Raw genomic sequence first — 21764 nt, 5'->3', positions numbered from 1 at the left:
ACAGGCACAGAGTGCAAGCACCCCAGGTCCTGAACAGCTCAGCCTACGCCGGATGATGAGCCTGCGGGCTTTCAGGGCTCGACCTCGCCCCCCATAGGCCTGACCCTCAGCTCCCGCCGCCCCCGCCGTGAGCAGGGCCCACCTGCCCAGCTTCCCGGAGCATCAGGAGCCGCGGGAGCCCAGCGGGGCCCCAAAGGCCCAGCGCCGAGTGGCGTCCGGGGCAAGCCCGCTTCCGGGAGGGCAGTGGCCCGGGGAGGGTCCTCGAAGCCTGAAGGCGCGCGATTCCAGAAGGCTGGGTCTCCAACCTTCCGAAATGGCCGCTGGCCGGTGGAGCAGGCAGGGCCTGCTGGGGAAGGCGGACACTTCCGCCCTACCCCGACTTCCCAGCACACACCGCGCCGTCGCCATGGCGACGAGGCAAACATTGTCCAGGCTCAGGTCTTCCGGGTTCTTGCAGGACCGGGGCCACTCTCGGCGCCCGGGGTGTCCACTGGCCATCTGAAAGGTACCGCAGATCGCGTTCCTCCAGCAAGCCCACCACCCCGTATTCCTCTGGATTCCATCACCTCCCGGGTCGCTCCAGTCTCCTAGAGAAAACGTGTTGCAGGTTCGCCGGGATTACAAAGTTTTTAAAAAGTTGACGGAGGCAGGAAAGGTGTTCGTTTTACCCTTCTGGTTAAGGTTTAACTTTATTTTTTTAAAAAAAGATAAATTTTTTTTTTTTTATTGGAAAGTCAGAGAGGAGGAGAGCTTGTTAACCTGGGACTTCTCGGGTTAGTCCCCCCCCTGGAGCGCAAGCACCTGGGGCAGGCACCTGCTTTCCCTGTTCCTTCAGCGCCTGCTCTGGCCAAACCCCAGGGGGCTCAGTGCAAAGCAAGTACCACTTGCCTCTCTGCCGGCAACGTTCCCATCTCACTTTCCCGCTATTTGCACTAGGAGTTTGCTGGACTACCTAGCATACAACTCCAAACGTTTTTCTGAGCAGTCTTGGCCAGAAAACATCACTTGTATGCCAGGGAAGAAACACAAAAGAATACACTTAGAGTTCTGCAATTCTAGTTGCTTTTTTTTCCCCTTTGGGAGAGGAGGGCTTTAAAAAAAAGTCATTTCTACACCTATGTTGGGTGAAACTTAACTAGTTCATATACTGTATCCGGAAGGAGCATTTTGTCAACAGGCAAGTTACCTGCTCCTGTGTTACTGTGCGGATGTTTGTGGCCAACGAACACTGCCATCCATAGGAAGTTTATTATGAACGACGGGTTTTTGTCACAGATTTGGATCTACAGGAGAAAGAGCAAGTATGGGAAAGAATGATGCAAAACATTTGAAGTTGACAGAAAAAAAAAAATCCTAGGAGACCAGCGTCATAGAAAATTGTAATTCAATTTTGCCAAATTTGGGGTGTACTAGGAAGGCTGTCTTCCACTCAAGATCGCCTCACACTGGATGGCGCTCTGTTCTTACCTTCTAACGTTGTTGTTTCAGGTCCTTTAAGTTAACAGATAGGGTATGGAGCAGTCTTCTAATCGAGGTGTGGTATCACTCTGACACATGCAAACTTTTTGGTAGGGTAGTCTGCGTCCCGCAGCCCTGAGCTCTGGACCTCTCACCTTGAAGGGGCTGTCCAGCGCAACCTGGATGAGTCTTTGTGTAAGCGGTTTGGTTTGGAGCCATGCTGAGGTTTCAAGAGGCCGCTAAGTGTGGGAGTGGAGCAGCTGCTGTTTCCGCTGCGCGCCCAACAGCCCTGATGGCAAGAAGATACCTGCTTCGACACAAGCTTGGCAGTGGGAGTTTCGGAACTGTCTATCTGGTTTCAGACAAGGAGGCCACGCAGGGGGAGGAGCTGTAAGTAAAAACGCCTTGGACACATCTCGAGTTGGCTGCCCTGCATGCGTAGCTCTTAGCAGATCAAAAATGGTGGTTTTATTTGCATTCTCCTTTTTTAAATAAATATTTATTTAATATTGAGAAAGCCAGATATACAGAGAGGAGGAGAGACAGAAACAAAGATCTGTCCAACGATTCACTCCCCAAGAGGCTGCAATGGCCGGAGCTGAGCCGATCTGAAGCCAGGAGCCAGGAACCTCTTCCAGGTCTCCCACACGGGTGCAGGGTCCCAAGGCTTTGGGCCGTCCTCCACTGCTTTCCCAGCCACAAGCAGGGAGCTGGATGGGAAGGAGGACTGCCGGGATTAGAACTGGTGCTCATATGGGATCCTGGTGCATGCAAGGTAAGGACTTCAGCCACTAGGCTATTGTGCTGGGCCCTTGAATTCTCCTTTTAAGAGAGAAAAATTTCCCTAAGTTATCTGATACCAGACATGGGATGCTACAAACTTCTGAATTGAATCTTGAGCTTGTAAGTGAAGTACATTATTTTTTTTTAAGATTTTTAAAAAATTTTTATTACAAAGTCAGATATACAGAGAGGAGGAGGAGAGACAGAGAGGAAGATTTTCCGTCCGATGACCCACTCCCCAAGTGAGCCGCAATGGGCCGGTGTGCGCCGATCCGACGCAAGGAACCAGGAACCTCCTCCGGGTCCCCCACATGGGTGCAGGGTCCCAAATCTTTGGGCCGTCCTTGACTGCTTTCCCAGGCCACAAGAAGGGAGCTGGATGGGAAGTGGAGCCTCCGGGACTAGAACCAGCGCCCACATGGGATCCCGGGGCCCCCAAGGTGAGGACTTTAGCCGCCAGGCCACGGCCGCCGGGCCCGTGAAGTACATTATTAACACCGTTCATTGTCTACATGCTTTGGTTAGGTAAGATTTTAAATTCCACTGCACATGGCCTGCCGTAAGCAGGGAGCTGATTGACACTAGAAGTTGGTAGAAGATGAATAGATTTCTGTGGCACGAGGCGTACACTCCCTCAGGGAGGGTCTGTCTGCCCTCATTGTTCTGCAGACTCACCCCGAAACTTCTGTCCTGCTGAGGGATGTCATACCTTTAATTGCCACACCATTCCTTTAGATACATATCAGTCTTACAGGACTTGGGTACACTGTGAAGCCAAGGTGGTCTACAGGACACCTTTTACCAACTCCCAGGAAATACAGGCTTGTATGATGGACATGCACCGCCTTCGCTTGGCAAAAGCTGATTTTTGTGTATACACGCATTACAATTCATCCGTGTGCCACTTGGGGGCAGCACTCTACCACTGACATTTTACATACACGGTGGACTTTAATTACAATGTAAAATTGTTTAAAAATGTATTAAGCTTCTGGAGCAGCCACGGGATACAAACAAGATGTATAGGCATACACCTGATTAATGCATTGCTAGGAGTTTTCATTTTGGCATGATTATCTGGCGTTCCTTTTTGAAGCCATTACAAGTAAAATAAAGTTAAATTGCAAGATGAGCAGTGAATGGAAAATATTTTTTTCCACTTATTATATCCATCATTAAATTCAGAGAATAATATTTTCTTTTCGCAGGCACTCTATCTAATGGGTGTAAGTATGTGAGGTCATCTTCCGAAATATGCTAGCCTCATTCTAGTTCACCATTTTATTTTGAAAGCATTTTCTTCTTTTTCATTCATTCTTTTAGCAAATCCACAAGCTTTTCCTTAATCAGGAAGTTAATTTGGCTCTTAGCGTAGAGCTTGTAATTTACAACACAGACACTAAAAGTAGGCTTGTTCTAAACTACATGTTAAGCTTGTAATTAATCCTGGCCGAAGCTGTCATGTATTTCAACATCCACCTTAAATCCTGTGACGCTGAACAGGCAGTGGTTTTATGTGGAGCCGCTTTCCTGGCATGGCATCTTGTAGTCAGTCACCAGTGAGCTATTTAATACAATTCAAATGTTAAGCCTTTGCTTTGGACTCAGTGCCAGGCAAAGGGATGGGATTAGCACACGTCAGCCGACAAACGCCTGTCTGGTAGATTCTTCGCGGAGCTGGAGTGGTCACTCTGGCCCCTTTCTTTCTTGCTGAATATGGACATTTAGTTTCTGTGTATTTTCTAAGTGCTTCACAATTTCCTTCCCATTTCTGTCCATGTAAGAATCCAAACATTTCCCTTCTGTGGCCACCTGCAGCACTGCCAGTCCTCTCCTGTTCTTAAACACCCTTTAAAAGCATCACTTCAAAAGAAAGATTTACTTTTGGCTGAAAGGCACAGATACTGGAAGAGAAGGAGCGACACAAAGAGAGATCTTCTACCCGCTGGGTCACTCCCCAAATGGCCGCAGTGGCCGGAGCTAAGCCGTTCTGAAGTCAGGAGCTAGGAGTCTCCTCTGGGACTCCCTGGTGGGTACAGGGACTCAAGGACTTGGGTCATCCTCTGCCTCCTGCTACATCGTGGCACAGACCCCCTAATGGCATCATTATAAATGCTTACATAGTAACCCATTGCATAGCTTTTAGTATCGTTTAGTTTCTTCTTGTTGGATACCCCGGTGCTGGAGCTCTGGCTTTTTTTTGTTGTTGTTGTTAAGATTTTTTATTTTATTGGAAAGGCAGATTTACAGAGAGCAAGAGAAATAAGAAAGATCTTTCATTCACTGGTTCACTCTCTAAATGGCCACAGTGACCAAAGCTGAGCCAGTCCACAGCCAGGAGCTTCTTCCAGGTCTCCCACGCGGGTGCAGGGTCCCAAAGCTTTGGGCCGTCCTCCACTGTTTTCCCAGGCTACAAACAGAGAGCTAGGTGGGAAATGGAGCAGCCAGTATAGGAACCAGCACCCATATGGGTCCTGGAGCATGCAAGGCGAGGATTTAGCCACGGCCCCCTGGTGCCCCTTGAAGCACAAGTAACAGAGTCTTGATTGTGCCTTGGAGTACCTGGAGATGAGAGGTAGCGGCTGTTTCACTGTATCCTTCTGTCGGAAAGCCTAACTCTGGAGAACTAAAGAACTAAGCTTCTGTTCCTGAAACAGGACAGGTATGCTTTGACATTCTACTGGAGCATTTGGGGGCAGCTATGAATTATGGCCACATTGCTGAGAGGCTCAATTGTAATTAGAAAGAAAGGACTTCATCCATTTGCAGGTTACTGTTGACACATTGAAAAATGGGGAGATTGGTTTTTTATGCTGTACAAACTGAGCTGAAAACACCTCCCTCTATATGTATGTTCACTGTTTATAAAAACAGGCATTTTTTCTTGAAGAATTAATAAATTGATCATAGTAGCCTGACAATGTCAAGATATTACAAATGAGTAATAGCTCTTGCTAGCATGCATGGGTCTTATAGTATCAGAAGCAAACTTGCAATAACTCAGATGGTGACAGTAATTGTTGCCACTTCAGAGCTGAGTCGTATGCCCTACCTATTTACAAAGTTTTTGGTCTTATTTAATCATTTTAATGTATTCTTAGTTTCTCAGTTTTGAGCCCTTCTAAGCAAAACATGAGCAGATTTAATGAGTCCAACTTTGAGCTCGGTGTTTTCTTATGCAAGCTATTATTTCTATACCATGACCAGGAGTTCTCTCCAGTGGGTGTCTGCGGAGGCAGCCTCCTGTTATTGAGTGAGCTGAGTTAATTTAATAGGATTCAGTGGCTTATGCAGTGGGGAGTTATGAAAGCAATTTGGAGGAAACTAATGATTTCGCTCCATTTTGCCCTGCCAGACCTCAAAAAACAGTTTTCTCCAATTTTTCATTTTAATGATCATTTTTTAGAACGCCAAAAAAAAAAAAAAAACCCCACACTTGAGTCTCACTTTAAAAACAGAAATTGGAATTTAAAAGTACATTAAAAGTCTTCCTTAAAAACAGTGCAGGTGCATGGCTCCTCCAGCGAAATCCAAAACTTCACTTTGGCTTTGCCGGCTCTCTGCCTGCAGGAAGGTCGGCCTTCCGAGCCCGCGGTTACCTTGTAGGAGGTGGAAGAGTTAGACAGAAGGGAATGCAAGGCGCACAGAGGACTTGTGCTGGGCCAGCGCTGGCTCTGAGATGATGAGTTCAAGTACTCCCCGAGGCCGCTCGTGTGCAGCATTCTAAAAGAAGCTGTGTGTGTGCTTTTTGTCTGTTTTTTAATATTTACAGATGAAAGATGACTAATAATTAAAATATTTTCAGATGAGTGGGAAGCAGGGAAACAGCTTATTTCTGATTTGGGCGGGGTTCCAAAAAAAAAAAAGTCTGCTTAGAAGACTGAATCGCCAAGATACAATTAGGAAGATGGCAGCCGTGCTCCAAAATCAGACTTTTAAAAATATATTTTTCTTTCTTTTTAGAGAAAAAAAATGGATTTATTTAAAATAGAGATTTACTTATTTAAAACGAAATGTGTGAACGTTGATAGCAGAAGTGTGTTTAAATGACAGTGGTATGTGGGAGGTCTTCAAAGACTCGTGGCTCAGGGGCTGACACTCAGGCATAGTGGGTTAAGCCGTGGCCTACTGTGCCCAGCATCCCCCGTGGACACTGAGTGGAATCCTGATTGCCCTACTCCTGACCCGGCTCCCTGCCGATGCGCCTGGGTGATGGCCATGTGCTTGGGCCCTGGCGGCCACGTGGGGATTGGGATGAGGCTCCTGACTCCTGGCTTCAGCCTGGCCCAGCCCTGGCCGTTGTTGTCATTTAGGGAGTGAAACTGCAGGTGGAAGATTCCTCTCTCTCTCTCTCTCCCTCCCCGTTCATTGGTAGTTCTGTCTTCCACATAAATAAAAATAAACCTTCAAAACAAAATTTATTGATCCTGCATATTATGAAAAAACAATGTATGAATGTCAAAATATTTTACCTCAAAATAAACACACATTTAAAAATTTTGTTTGCATGCGCTTTTTGAAGTGCACTTGTACTTTTCACAGAGGCTGTACAAGTTCTTACCCCGCCCTGTTCTGGTGTGATTCATGGTGGATTGGCGAATAGTGAAGCTATCGCTAAATCATTCCCCCAGGGAATGAGGAATGTTGCTTTTCATGTTAATGTAAGAAAGGGGGAGAGCTAAGCTGCTTTAATAAATGATAATAAATATGCTTGGATATGCTGGCTCTTTATATTGTCATGGTTGCCAATCCCAGATTTTAAAAGTACAGGATTTATTCAAGAAATGAAATGTTTTCAGCTGAATATGCAAATTTGGAAAGACCAAAATTTTTTGAGTCGAGTCTAATTCAAACTGACCACAGCATGGATTTTTTTTTTCAGTGAGGTCTGTTACAGCTAAGGGTGAGCTGATGTTTAATAGGGTCCAGAGGACCTCCCATTGACCAAATCCTGGCATTTTAATGGTTGATGGCTGTCAAAATGTTCAAACAGAGTGTGACTGACTTCAAGTTCCTGACCCCAAAGCAAGCAAGGCACTCCCAAACACAATCTGTAACCGGTCCACCTTGCTCTTAACTCTGGCTGAGAAGCTTTCTGCTAAGCTGTTGATGTGCCAGCCCCGTGACTGGCACGCACGCAGCAGGCAGCACCCGCTTGCCCTCACTCCCTCGCTCCAGCAGGATCAGCCGGGGCAGGTCTGTCCTTTCCTCAGCCCTTGGCTTTTGAGCATCTGACGCCCTCCTGGACACCAGCACCGAGCTGGGGATGAGGCCAGCACCAGCCTTCCAGCTGCTTTAAACTGGAAGTTGTCGCCGTGGTGGCTACTGCTAATGAGTGAGACGCAAACTCGTCCCCCGTGAACGTCAAAGAAATGAGAGCGGGGGAGGAGTCTCCGATCAAAACTAGCTTCTGGCTCCATTTGTTGCTTTTGAACTGGTTTTCCTGTGAGAAAATGTTTAGTTGCCATGGCAGCCATGTTGGAATAGTGAATTTAGAGCAAGGTGCGTGGCTAGGGAGCAAGAGAGCAAAGCAGCTGAGTGACTGGTGCTTCCCTGTTCAGTTATTCCTACTTTTAGTTTTTGGGAAGGAGTCATTCGCAAATCTGTGTTTGTGTGGGCAGTAAGCCTTGTTGCTACTCAGGAGCTCTTAAGCGTGCTTGTGAGCTCCACTAACTGTGCCTGCTATAAATAATATCAGGTAGAAGTACCATGGAATTTCTGTTCCATAGTTGTAATAAGAACATAATTACTTTTTATTTCTCAAGTGTGCTCATTGGCCTTATGGTGTGATTTTCATAAGTGTGAATGATGAATTATGAACTTCCGGCATAAGAGAACGTTACTTCCTGCTACGGCAGTGCTGGGTTTCTCCGTGCCCCCGAAAGGGAATGACAGGCTTGGGGGAGCTGGGGTGGGCTCATGGTCATGGCTGTGAACATGACTATACACATACATTCAAACTTATTAAATTATGCACTTAAAATATGCGCACCGTGGTAGATTTCAGAAACCATGCTCCATGATAAGGTTGTTAAATTGGCTGAATTACAGCCGCTAACGATAGTCATGAAGCAATTTGATAGTTAACTGTTGCTTTTTCATCTGAGTTGAAACCAATAAACCTTATTGATTTTAATCCGGAGAAGAATTATCCACTGCGTGTTTCCATGGCTCACTGGGCCAGTGAAGAGCGGCGGATCGAAGCATGGTTGATGCTCTGGTTGTGCGTCATGGGTTTCCACGTTTGTGACAGTGGAAATCGGGACCCCTGAGTCTCTGAGGAGACCATGTTTGGAAGGCGGTTTGTGCAACCTTCCCGAACGCAACAGTCACTTAGCATCTCAGTTAAAATGTGGTGACTCCAAGCTGGTGACCGGCCTTTCTTCACTCTCCCATCCATGGGCTTCCTGCCAAGGCACACACCTGCCGTCTGGTGGTGGCGCGCTTTCAGCTCACACGACAGTTACCGAGCTCTAGTGAAGCTCTCTGTGGAGTTGTTTTAAGAAACAGACAGGAGAGGAACAATCAGTGACAGCTGTGCTTTGCAAGGCAGTTTAGAAATATCTGGATGTTTGCTATGAAATGGACTTGACATTGAAAGTTGAATTTTAAGTGGACTTTCGACTTCTTTAATGATGTTCAATAATAAGCTTATAAAAAGTCAGCATATATTTGAAACATTTGGGGTGTTCAGAACCATAGATCCTTTCTCCCAGGTAAAGCTTATTTTGGTGGTATTTTGATAGCCCGATGCAATCATAAGAAGTGTGTGTGTGTGATTCTTTGTTTCCCAGTCAGCAGCCTCAGTCAGGAATGCTGTACTCAGCTGATGCGAGCCTGATGTGATGGGAGAAGAGGATGGGATAGTTCAGGAGCACATGTGGGGAGGCACTCCAGGCGCCCCACCGGGGCCTTCCACTTTGTAAAAGCTCAGAGGGCAGCCATGTGAGCCTTCCTTGAAAAGCCCACCCCAAGGGCAGAGTGCTAAGCTGCAGTGCGCGCGCAGCCCCGGGTTACTGTGGGGCAGCCCCTCAGCAGCTGTCTGGGTCTCATGCCATTCACCAGGCTCACTCCAGGATTCCTTGGAAACCGTGCGTCCCCTACATAATGTATGACCCAGGGATCAATTATTCATAACTCATTATTACAACTGAAATAAAAGCTAAAGGTGGAATCGTTCTGCCACTCATGACTATCCAATGGCTCATCAGAAGCTGGCGGTGGGGTTTTTAAGTCCGTGCAGCTCCCACTTGCCCGTTTGTGTCTCTGAAGGGCTTCCAGAGAGCACAGCCTCCCGAGAAGGACTTGGAACCCATGGAAGCCATAACAAGCGGCTCCCTGCTGCTGGGCTGCGTGGGTTCGTCAATTCACGCTGTTTGTCTTTTTAATTCGGGCCTCATTTACACCTAGAAATGAAATTTCATTTTGAGAGGACGTAGGAGACATTTATGGCCCTGCTAGATTATGGAACCATTCTGACGAGGTTCCCAAGGACACGAAGTTGCCCCGAAAGAGGCTTTTCTGAGATCCGATGCGGCGCCTTCGCCGCCCCTTGGACACGGTCACGTTGCATCTGCGGTTCCCATCCGTTTTATCAGCAGCTAGCCCCTGTGCACTGACCAGCCTACCTTTACCATTTGAAGAAATGCCACGTGTTTTTCATATATGCAGGGTTTCCAGAAAGTTCATGGAAAATGCTTGCTATTTCAGAACCTAAGCGTGGATTTCAAACTTTCTTAACACCAAATAACTGTTGCTCTTAAACTTGCTTTTCCACCAACTTCTGCATGCGCGTTCATATAGTGTATAAAAAGCATTTTTGTACAAGTGCTATGAAAATATGATCAAAAGAAGCCTGTATACATACATATTTAAATTTAAGTAAAAAATTGTTTGGCTTCAGTCAGATTGGTTCTTTCCTCCCCTCCCCTCCCCTCCCCTCCCCTCCTCTCCTCTCCCCTCCTCTCCCCTCCCCTCCACTCCCCTCCTCTCCCCTCCTCTCCCCTGCCCTCCACTCCCCTCCTCTCCCCTCCTCTCCCCTCCCCTTCTCTCCCCTCCCCTCCCCTCCTCTCCCCTCTCTTCCCCGCCCTTTCCCTTCTCTCCTCTCCCCTCCTCTCCCCTCCCCATCCCTCCCCCCACCCTTCCCCCTTCCTCTCTCCTCCTCTCACCACCCTTCCCCCCTCCTCTACTCTTCCCTCCCCTCCCCTCCCCTCCATTCCCAATAATCACTACGATTTCAAAACATGCTGTGGAGCAGAAGGACTCTGGCCTGTCACCCACGTGGCTCCGTGGGTGCTGTGGCTCTGAAGAGGGGGCAGGACTGGCACCTCCCGTTCTGGGTTGCCATTGCTTATGTCTGTGTTGCTGCCGAATCTTGAGCCCAAGGTTCCTGATACTGCTTTAACGAGCATGTTTCAAAAAGCCCCATGACTTTAGATAAAAATCCCAAAGAATTGAACAAGTATGTCTTACTAGAGAGTCTAACTTTTTGTACTGGTGTTGGTTCTGTAAGTGAAAGGGAATGAATGTTTAAGTAGGTTTTCAATGCCTCCACCTGCACCTTCCACAGGGGACTAGCTGTAGATGATGTTTCAGATAACCTAGCACTCAGGGGTCTAAATGTGGTTTTGTTTTTACCGTTGTGAAAATAAACAGATAATTTTTAAAAATTCAAGACACATGTAAATCTTGCATGTAATAAATAAGATGCATTATTTTCAGATTCTGGCATAATTTTTCATTAGCGACACATTCCTCAAAAGCCAGAAGAGCTCTCGGCTCACGTGTCCTCCACTCCTGTCCGTCTGTTTTCTGAGTTCTCATCATCTTCCGCCGGAAGTGACCGCTGGTGGACATTTCCTGTGGCTCTTTCCAGGGCTGCCTTATCCAGAAGCAACTTCAGAACAGAGAGTCTTACTTTCCCTCTTTTGCTTAAAAATTAGCATAGGAAATGCTTCTGTTGCTTGCTTTTTTTTTATATGCCAAAATATTTTGCAAATCTTTGCCTATTACAATATAGAGAAATACCGCTTTTTTTCTTCTGTTTTTTTTTGAAACAGTTCTGTGGTTTTTAATGATTTTTATCATTAAGAGCACTGTTTCAGCGAATTATCCAGAATATCTGTCATGTTGCAACATGTCATTATTTCTTCCATGAATTTTAAAAACAATGTGAGGGCCCGGCGTGATAGCCTAGCGGCTAAAGTCCTCGCCTTGAACGCGGTGGGATCCCAAATGGGCTCCGGTTCTAGTCCCAGCAACCGTGCTTCCCATCCAGCTCCCTGCTGTGGCCTGGGAAAGCAGTCGAGGACGGCCCAAAGTGTTGGGACCCTGCACCCACGTGGGAGACCTGGAAGAAGCTCCTGGCTGTGGACTGGCTCAGCTCCAGCCGTTGTGGCTGCTTCGGGAGTGAACCTTTGGACGGAAGATCTTCCTCTGTGTCTCTCCGCCTCTCTGTGTATCTGACTTTGTTATAAAAATAAATAAGTCTTTTTTAATAAAAGAAAAACAGAATGTGAGGCTCCGGAGCCATGTCCTCCTTGGGCGGTGCTGTTTGTCACTGGAGGAGGGGACTTGGAGGTAGTTTGAGGAGTGCATCCGGAATCTTGGCATTGGCCCTGCTGTGGGATGAGAGTTCCCCTCTGCCACAACTTTGCCGTGCAGCGACAGGGACTGAATTACTTTGTGATCCTGTGCTTCCTGGATGTGAAATATGAAAATATTTAAACCTGGCGACAGATGGTTTGTGAGCGGAAATCTTGTGGAGTTGCCTCGTTTTCCTCAGGCATTTGATACTGTGAAACATTAACGCTGTGCAGTTTTGGCACAGGAGCAGGTGCCCTCTGAGAGTAAGCCCTGGCACGTCAATTCTAGTGCCTCCGAAAATGCTGATAGCTCTGCATGGTAGGGTCCAGCAAGCTGAGAAAACACCAGGTTCCACCACCAGATGGCGGTAATGTGACGCGCAGAGCAGCTGGGAAGCCGTGGCAGTAGTTAACAGTAGCAGCAAGAACTCGGGGCCCCAGTGTCTTCATTTAATTACTGCTTACCAACACTTTAATTTCACTGGCTAAATGAATACAAGGCTGAACATAGATCATGAGCACACTTTTAGTTTCTTCTTAGGGAAAACACGTCAGCTGAAGCTAAACGTGAAGAAATCTTGCCTTCACCAACCATTGGAACTGACATGAAGTACAGTGGGTTTCTCTGGTATCCGTGGAGTGGATGGCTTTGTGTGCAGAACTATGTGCAGGTACACTCTTTTCAATGGAGAGGCCACACATCTTACCAGACTCCACCGTTAGGGCTGTGCCAGCCCGTCAGGAAACAGCTCATTGGTGCTGTAGAGATGTTGCAAGCAGAGAGATGCAGCTCACCCAGGCATTGTCCTCCAGGAACGGGCATTTGGACTGGATATAGGATGTGAATACCAGTGATTGGAAGAGAGCGGCCAGCACGGTGAAGGATCAGGGTGTCTGAGAGGCTGGGTCGGGTCTGGGCCACTGCTGCTGTTTTGAGATGTATGGAATTATGTAAGCTCCGTAACACAAGGCAGTAAAAATGGCTATAGAGTTCATACTCAATGTGCAACCTGAAAAGGAGAACGCTCGCACACACACACGCCATACCATGTGATTCGACTACAAAGAGAATCAGAAAACGACACATTTCAATTCCTGGTGTATTACAGCTGGGTTGGCTCAGAAATGGGACGCACATCAAATGCTTTGTGCTGGACATCTTTCCAAGCTGCCCGGAGTCGGCGTTTGAAATTCAGCATAAATTTGCAGCCCTGGGCAAAAGGCCCCGTTGGCCCCACACTTATGAGTGGTGCAGGTGCAGCTGGTGAGCCGGGAGGAGAAGTTCTCCCGGGCAGGACCTCTGGGCCCTCCAGGTGGACATGGAATTGCCCAAGATGGCTCAGGGAGGAGTTTTGCAATTTATATTGATGGGTGTCCCTGAGTATGAGAAACCGCAGTTTGAGGTTACCTTTCAAGGGTACAGGTTGGACACCTTCACACCAGGGCTGAGCGTGCTCTGTCCCTCTTTCCAGAGAGCAGGAGGACCAGGCTCAGGCAGGGCGAATGTCTCCAGAAACCTGCCAGACCCCTGGGGTCAGGAGAACCTTGATGCCCTAGGAGTCCCCACGTGGCAGGGAGTCCCTCTGGATCTGCGAGCATCGGTCTGCCTCTGGGTCAGGCAGTAAGCAGTAGCGAGATGCGCCGTGTCTCAGGCAGGTGCTCAGTGCAGTAGAGCCGCTCGGTCATCGGAAGTTGGGAAGCAGTACTTAGCTGCGGGTGATTTGAGACGGCAGAGTCTTCATTCAGTGTGAGCTCGGTCTGCAGACCGTGGATTGCCTGGCACCATCCCAGGCACTGAACCCAGCGAAGTCTGCCCTCAGGAAGGGAATCGTGCTTGGGGTTGTAGAAGGAACCAGACAATAGAGAGAAGTGTGCAATTACTCTAGTGTGATTAGATGCTGTAGATAAAAGGGGGCAGTGAGACAGAGGATGGGGGTGCTGCGTGTGTGTCTATCTGGCAGGCACTGGTGGGTGGTTTGTAATATGCTTGGCATTAAATGCTGTAAATACTTAGACTCTGACAATGCCCCAAACGCTAGAATATTGTAAGAGTTTCTGGAGTAAAATCAGTTGCTAAAGTTCTCATTTCCGTAGCAGAGGGCTGTGATATTTTCCAATTTCTGAGCATGAAGTGCAGAGAGTCCAAAAGTTTGGTGTGTGATTCAGTTCCCTTTCTGGAGACTTGGAGCCGTTTCACAGGGAAGTAAGGCATGGAGGGGGATGCTGGGAAATGGAGCTTCGTTCCCTGGGCACGATGCTAACGTCACCTCGCTGCCTTGAGGGCGGCAGGGTCTCTCGTGAGTGTCTGAGTCTGCTCTGCCTCCCCACTCTTCCGAAGGGACTCCCCATGAGGGCACGTGGGCGCTGTGGCATCCGGCCAGGGGAAATCTCCAAGGGGGTGGCTGCCCCACCCCCCTGCCTTAGCACACAGGGTGTCTCGGGTCTCTAGAGCTGGAGCAGCTGGGACTGAACCGTGCCAGAACAGTAGCTTTACCTATTACTCCACATTACTGGACCCCTAATAGTGCTTTTTTAATGTTGCTATGTTTCCAAAGATATTCTGTCAGACAAAAAAATTTAAGATTTGTTTATTTAAAAGAGAGAGAGCGCACATGTGTGAAACAGATGAGACAGAGAGAACACAGATCCCCCATTTGCTGGTTCATTCCCTACATGGCCGCAACAGCAAGAGTTGGGTCAGTCTGAAGCTAGAAACCAAGAGCTTCCTCCAGGTCTCCCACCTGGGCTCCCACCAGGAGCCCAAGCCCCCAGGCCATCCTTCACTGCTTTCCAAGGTTCATTAGCAGGGAGTTGGATCAAAAGTGCAGCATCTGGGACTGGATGCTGGCAGCAGCTTCACCCACTATCCCACAGCAATGGCCTCACTGCCGGACACAATTTAAACGAAATCTCATGCTCAAGTCGCTCAGCCCCCTGGACCCTGTCTTTCTGAGTCGTCCACTCATTGTTCCCCAACCTGGTCTGTTCACCTGCTCTGCTCTTGCTCCTACGTCTGTCCCTTGTTTTGCTTCTCTACCTCACTGTCTGCTTTTCCTCCTTCCTCACACTGTGAACAAGACATGCTGCTGGACACTGTGCTGCTCCAAATGTGGTCCCTGGACAGTCAGCCGGAGCTGAGCCGGGGACCTTTATAGAAACACAGATCTTCACCAAATCTTGTCCCAGATCAGTTTAGGAGACTTGACTTCATGAGAACATAGGTTATGTGCGTATTTTATTTTGGAGCACCAAACTTCATCCTGCTTAGAGCATAATTTAATTTTATCTTAAGCAGTGTTTATCTTTGGTCAGTTTTACCTAGTCAAGGAAACGGAGCTAATTGGTTTTTGTTGCTTCTTAAAACTCAATTTGCTGCTGTATCCTGATTTCACGGTAGACTTTGCATCACATCTAATTATCTCATTGAAACCCACAGTTCTAGCATTTTCTTGAAAGATTCAAAATAAAAACCTGACATGAATTATGCATTAAAAGGTTGCATTTTGAATATTAACCTGACATTAATTGTAAATGTAGAGTGCGTAACAATTGTAACGAAAGCTAACCCGATTATCTGCAGGTTATTTCTTCATATCCTTAGCGACACTGTCATGCGTCTTAATTTCCTCGCTGACATAAACAAGACTTTTTTTTTTTGCTCAGTTCATTTTTTTTGTTGTGTTGTTGTTCAGTTTTTCAGGCTCAGTTCCTTTCAAGGTGTGATAGAATGGGTAATTTGTTGCCTAGCATTTTAGGTTGTTAGTATTTACTCAAACTCTTAGGCATATTCCTAATTGACTGTTAAATGATTTTAGATCTAGTGCTGTTGCCCTGTTCAATCCTGGACCTCGTGCACAACAAAGTGTTGTGGCATCAAGGAAAGCATCTAAAATGTGGATTTTACACGCTAGCTAGGAGACTAAGTCCTAAGACGCATTCTCCATTTTCCCAAACCTCAAGCCTCTGAGTCTGAAACTCTGTAATGGCAGGATTCTTGCGTATTCTACTCTCACACAGTAATTAGTGAGGAACAGGCCTGGGCCATCACTGACTCATCAGAAGCAAGGCCATTATTCCAATCTATTCCAACAATAACGAGTTGTTGTTGGTGGCGTTTTTTTCCTTCTTTTGTTGTCGTTGCTAATGCTAAGCAAGGGAAGGAAGAGTCTTTGCTCTTTGAAAATGATTTAAAAAGTGAAAAACTGATTAGCCCCTGAAGAGCTCTGTACTAAACAGGGCAAAGGAGAGCTTGAACTTGGAAACAAAAGCCTCCCTAGAGCCCACAGCGACGCGGCTCCTCTTTCGAGAGTTAGAAGATGACTTTGCTGTAATTCACGTTGTGACCTGGCATACATGATTTACCTGTTAAAAGCTTTTTTGCGGCTGAAGTGCTTTGATGAACTCCTCTTGGCTAGTTTCAGAATCTACCAATACCTAAAATCCATCGCAAAATTAGGAAAGAAGTTGAATAAGGAGACAGGGCCAGAGAAACTGGGCAGTCCAGCATGGGGGGAGGCACGGGGCTGGGGGAACATCAGAGCCTAAGGAAGGAGGTTATAAAATGAAATGCAATAAAAAAAGAGAAAAAAATAGTTTTAAAATCATTTATTCCTGCTCCGATTTTTAGTGTTTTTTTTTTTTTACTTCCTGTGAATTTTTGGGTTTCTTTGCCCTTGTTTTGCAAAGTTCTTGAGCTGCATTATTAAATAGTTTATTTTGGATCTATTTTATTTTTATTACTATAAAAACAGATCTCATGTGTTTCATGGATATGATTGTAAGAAGATAAATAAATATACTTCTCTCTCCCTCAATACCCACTCCTTCTTCTTTCCTTTATTTTTATTTTAGTTTTTGCAACAGCATTATTTCAGATGCTTTATAATCACATGCTAAGGCACCGTGAGTAAGAGGTAGGAAGTGTGCTGTTGACTTGCTCCCTTGATCATTGTGCATGGCGTATCACTTCCCTTTTCTAAAAGATGTATTTCTTTATCTGAAAGGTAGAGTTACAGAGTAAGAAGGAGTAACACATACAGAGAGCTCTCACCAGAGCTGAGGCCAGCTGGAGCCACAGTGGGGCTGGAGACCAGGAACTGACCAAAGCGGGTCCCTGCTGGCAAGGGGGGCTGTGAAACCTGTCAGCATACATGTGGGCAGCTGTACCCGCCATGCTGGGGCAGGCTTGTGCTGTGCCAAGGATGGAGTCTGGTGCTTTTAACATACAAGGACCTGTTGGAGCAGGGAACTCTGCACTCCAGATGGGTGTGCATGAACAAATGTGCCCATCAGAGCTTAGGGGATCAAGCTACTCCAGGGCCAGAGACAGGGACCCTACCCACAGCCAGAGACTATGTGAGGAAGCAACTGTGCAGCCTGTGTGTGTGTGTGTAGAACCTTGGTTTGACAATGACCCTGAAAACCATTATAATCCTCCATTCATGCGAGGTGTGCAAGCCTTTGTATGTTGTTCTTCGTTGTTGTTGAAACAGTGTGAGCAAACTAACTTGCTGAAGGGTAACTATGAGAATGGAATGAGCATGCCAGGGATGGAGAAGAATATTTTCATAGCAGTATTTTCCCCCTATTCCATCTCCATTTCATGTCCATCAAAACCTGTCATTGACCGTTTAGTTAAAGGAAAAAGTGAAATGTGTTTGTACCTATACCAGTTTCGTACACTCAAGTTACCGAGAAGGGGAACATGAAAGAATCGAGAAAGCTACACTGCAGGCGTCAGGATGTGATGGACCCAAGTTGCAGTTTACTGCTTGAGAATGTGTGCTGGGTCTGTAGGAGCAAAGCAGGAGCTTCCCATTTGTCCACGGACACCTGCGAGCTGCTGTGGAGCTCCAGCCTTCACTCCCATCCGCGCACAGGTGTCCGCTTCACTGTTTGGCTTTCCTCCAATCCGAATCTGATCTGCCTCGTTGACAAAGCCTGTCATTCACCAGGGACCTTCTGTAGGTCACTTGGTACGTGTTTATGGGCGGAGGGGTGTGCCTTTTAACCTTAAATGGCACCACCCAAGTGCCCTGCCTTCCACCTGTAATAGGTCCTGCTTTGGGCTTTTTCTCTGGCCACAGTGAGAGTCCAAGTCTCCCTGAGCTGCCGCTTGACAAAAGGAGTGCCAAGACCACACGGCACAGGTACACAGGCACAGCAGTGAGGGAAAATTTTGAATTGATGCCTATAATTATGTTTTCAGATGAAAGAAATACCATGTTGACTAAGTTTACAGATTTACTAACAGAGAACATCTTGTCACATATCAAAATATTTTTCTCACATAAATCCATTTTTATGTGGCTCCCTGGGTTCACTCTGCCCTGATTTTTAAAGGACTCATGCTAATACTCAAGTTTTTTTTTTTTAAAAGGAGTTAAATTACACCGATTTTTCAGTTTAACTTGGAGACTCATTAAGTTTTAAAAAGGTTGCTAGAAATGCTCTTATGCAATAATTTTGGCCTCTGATACGGAAAGCATGTTTCTTGTAAGCACGGATGCCAGGCTGGTGTTGCGGTGCAGCAGGCCCAGCTGCGCCCCGAAAGGCTGAAATCCCTCAGCAGAGCGCTTTGGTTGGAGTCCAGGCTCCTCTGGCTCATCTCAAGCTTCCTGCTAGCGTGCCCAGGAAAGCCCCTTTGGCCACTCAGGAAAGCCCACGCACGTGCTTCTTGGGCTGAGCGTGGGTGAGTGCGTCCTGGTCTGCTCAAGCCTGGTTGCTCTCTGGATGTGAGGGTGTCTGGGTAGAGCGCTTAGATACTGCTGGGGCAGAAGGAAGGTAGGGAGGGCCACCTGATGGGTCCTCTGGCAGATGGAGACTCGTTTTTGGGGGCAGCGTGAAGGTAGATGACTGTGAATGGGAAAATGGGGAAGAAATGTGCCTTGGAGTGAAGGCACGGATATGTAGGATTTCCGTCTCGGCTGCGATAATTGCAACTTCCCACTTGCTGAACACTCGCAATGCATATATTGGCATTGCCGCCATAAGCTCTTTGGTCAAGTCCAAGGGAAGGGCTTTGCACGCTAGAGTGTTGAGACATTTCAGATTTTCTCCATAAGTCCCCCAGGAGCCCTCTGGAGAAGGGCTGGACGTGGTCCTTCCAAAGCCAATTCTTTTCTTGCCATGCGCCAGTCTGTGCCAAGAACCTGTGTGAGCTCAAACTGTGTTTCGCCATGAGACAAGTACACACATCATTTCTCCTTATTTATACAGATGGAAAAAAATCACAAATTCACATAACTCTTAAATTTTTTAAAAAAATTAGACACTGTTTATCTTCAAGACATCTGGTGGGGGGGAAACAACCTTTGGTTAATCTCCCCAGAATATCATCTGTTCCATGTTTACAAAAAGAGAGTCAATTTCAGGGAAATGAAATCAGCCATGCTTAAATTCCCAAAGTCCTTCTCAGACGTTTGTCACTTCCCCACTGCTTCCAGAAGGAAAGCATCTTGCTCGGGAAAGAGAGTGGTAAATCTGCAAAATGAGTTAGTCTCCAGGGAGGCCTGCTTTTGCTGCTGTCACAATTTTTTTCCAGAACGGTTGAGACTCTGATAAAATAAATATCTGTCATGTCATCTAGGTAGAGATGGCAGGCTGAGCGTAAGCGAGCAGGCGACTGGCAGCCTTTGACATGGTGTCTGACTGAGACCATCTTGCTTCTGGAGAGGTGCAGTCCGAGTTTCCTGTGTCAGCTCGGCGATGGAACCTCAGGCAAGGGAGAAAGTTTCTCTGGGACAACCAGGGGGCAATTAGAGTGACACTCCCCTGTCTTAGCAGCCCTCCCTGTAAATGAGATTCTGTGGTTTATCATGAGGCAGGGAAATATATGTAAAATCTTACGCTCTGTTGCACAGTAGTTGATGTTAGCAAGGAAAAGAATCAGTGTCTATAGCTGGGGGAATCATTTGTTCCTTTACAGTAGGAAATGTTACAGGTTCCTGTTGTGCCCAGCCACTGTGCCTTCTACACCTGCATGCTGGCAAGGGTGCAGGAAATGACTGGTAAAGCACCATGAGGGAGTCCTTGAACTTGCTGTTTCCTAATGTCCAGACAGTACAGTAAAACACAGCGTTGTTTGTCACCTCTTGCCCCTTTGGGTGTCCTAACAGTCCAAGACGCCACTCCTACTGACTTTAGATCCCTTTGGCAAATTCTTCATGCTAGAAATACAGAATACAGAAATGGAAGTAGGGTTTCTCTAGAGTCTACTTCATTGGCGGGTAGGACCGAATAGGTGTTCGGCACCTAGGAAGATTGCTAAAGCATCTGTTAGGAGACGGGGACCAGATGTTCCCACTTTCTAAGTGACAGCAGTGTTCCCAGCCTCCCTTGACCATCCTCTGCGGCTGACCTGTTCCGGCAGCTAGTCCCTGCCATGTGGTGTCTTTGGAGTTAGGATGACTTCAGAATGGAAAGATCGGGAGAACATTTAAAATGAACAAATCCTTTAAAAGATTCAAATTTTAGGAAATCTGAAAGCTTCATTACCCAACTTTTATTGGTAAGATATTACCAGCCCATCCCTGAGTAGAAAAAGGACATCTCAGTTCTCTTACCCAACAGCTCAACTCCTCCAACAGATCCTTAACTTATGATAGTGATGATTTTTTTTTTAAACCATTAACAGTCACTGAGAGATGGGATGGGGAGAGACTACACAATTGTATGTTGACTGCAACATCAACACTTCTACATCCCGAACCTCAAAAAAGAAACAAGCTCAACCTATGGTATTGCCCAAGGAAAGTACTATTCTTCTACCATAACAACTAAAGGGAAAGGCTCGTTTGAATGAACAAAAAGTTTGCAGTATAAACACATTCCTAAGAATTATACAGGCCCTCCTAGCCAGCGTGACTTGAGCTTGGTACTTGGTCAAATAATGGAAACAACTTAAAAATGAAGTGTTATTAAATGATACATTCACTTTAAACATCTAATTCTACATTTTATTCATTTCTATATAATGCCAACGTCTAATGTCTTGTTAGAGATCTCTTCATCTTTTTTTATAAACTGTCACAGCCATAAAATGTTAAGTTTCCCTGATGTATCTTCTGTAACATAGAATGAGAATGTAGTCATATGAATTCAGAATACTAGAGTCTGACATTTCAATTTTAAAAACTCTGGGAGACAGAGACAGATCTCCCTAAATGCCTGTGGCAGCCAGGGCTGGGCAGGCGGAAGCAGGCAGCTGGGGATCCAACTCAGGTCCTCCGCCCGGGGGGCAGCTGCCCATTACCGAGGCCATCTGCATTGCCGCATCCCAGCCGCACTCCTCCACCTGCCCTGCCCCTCTCAGGGCCTGTTATTGCCAGGGAACGGTCACTGGTGCCAGGGCCCCAGCCCAGGTGGCCACCATGGGGCGCAGCAGTAATGCAGTGAACTCTTGGTCACTCCTGACTTTTATAAAAAATTGTTTTTCTTCCTTCCTTCTTTCCTTTTCTTCTCTCTTTCCTTCCTTCCTTCCTTCCTTCCTTTTTTCTTTTCTCTTCTCTTTTCTTTCCTTTTCGTCGTCATCAAGTTTTTAGTAAACATCTGACTTCTTTTTGCTAGCATACATAATTCTCACGCTCTCCCAGCATGGATTTCCGTTCTATTTCCGCACATCCACATAAGCAGGCAAGCCACAGACACACACCTGAACTGGATGAGCCGTGGGGACGCCAGGGAGCTTGGCAGCCTCTGTTTGCTTTCCTGATAACAAGGACGTCTGAAGCCTGTGTTGGCAAGGGCTGACGAGTTTTGGGGGAAAAAAAATCCTTGAATTAAAAGAATTTCTACTATAAATATACTTTTCATTAATATGCATAGGTAAAAATATCTTAAGGAAAATTTTTGCAAAATGTTTTTTTAGTACAGGTCCTACAGAACTTGCCTTGATGAACAGCTAAAGCTCACTTGTAATCAACAGAATCTGTCTGCACG

General features: G+C 46.6%; 1 protein-coding gene across 5 annotated transcripts in view; it reads left to right on the top strand.

The window, feature by feature from the left end:
• Nucleotides 1-391: 391 nt before the first annotated feature.
• Nucleotides 392-21764, top strand: part of NEK11 (NIMA related kinase 11) — a 112314-nt gene continuing 90941 nt past the window's right edge. For 2 of the 5 annotated variants that reach the window (XM_058657105.1, XM_004588390.3), the window contains exon 1: nucleotides 1657-1848. In XM_058657105.1, the coding sequence (XP_058513088.1) occupies nucleotides 1676-1848 (173 nt within the window). In that variant the 5' untranslated portion in view covers nucleotides 1657-1675. Of the gene's footprint in view, nucleotides 608-1656; nucleotides 1849-21764 lie in introns of those variants that run through there. The other 3 variants (XM_058657106.1, XM_058657108.1, XM_058657107.1) reach the window with 3 other exon arrangements.

Source organism: Ochotona princeps, chromosome 30 (assembly GCF_030435755.1).
Source record: "Ochotona princeps isolate mOchPri1 chromosome 30, mOchPri1.hap1, whole genome shotgun sequence".
In the NCBI taxonomy this organism is placed as follows: Eukaryota; Metazoa; Chordata; class Mammalia; order Lagomorpha; family Ochotonidae; genus Ochotona; species Ochotona princeps.
Note: the sequence above shows the minus strand (reverse complement) of the source record. Positions and strands in the feature narration are given on the sequence as shown.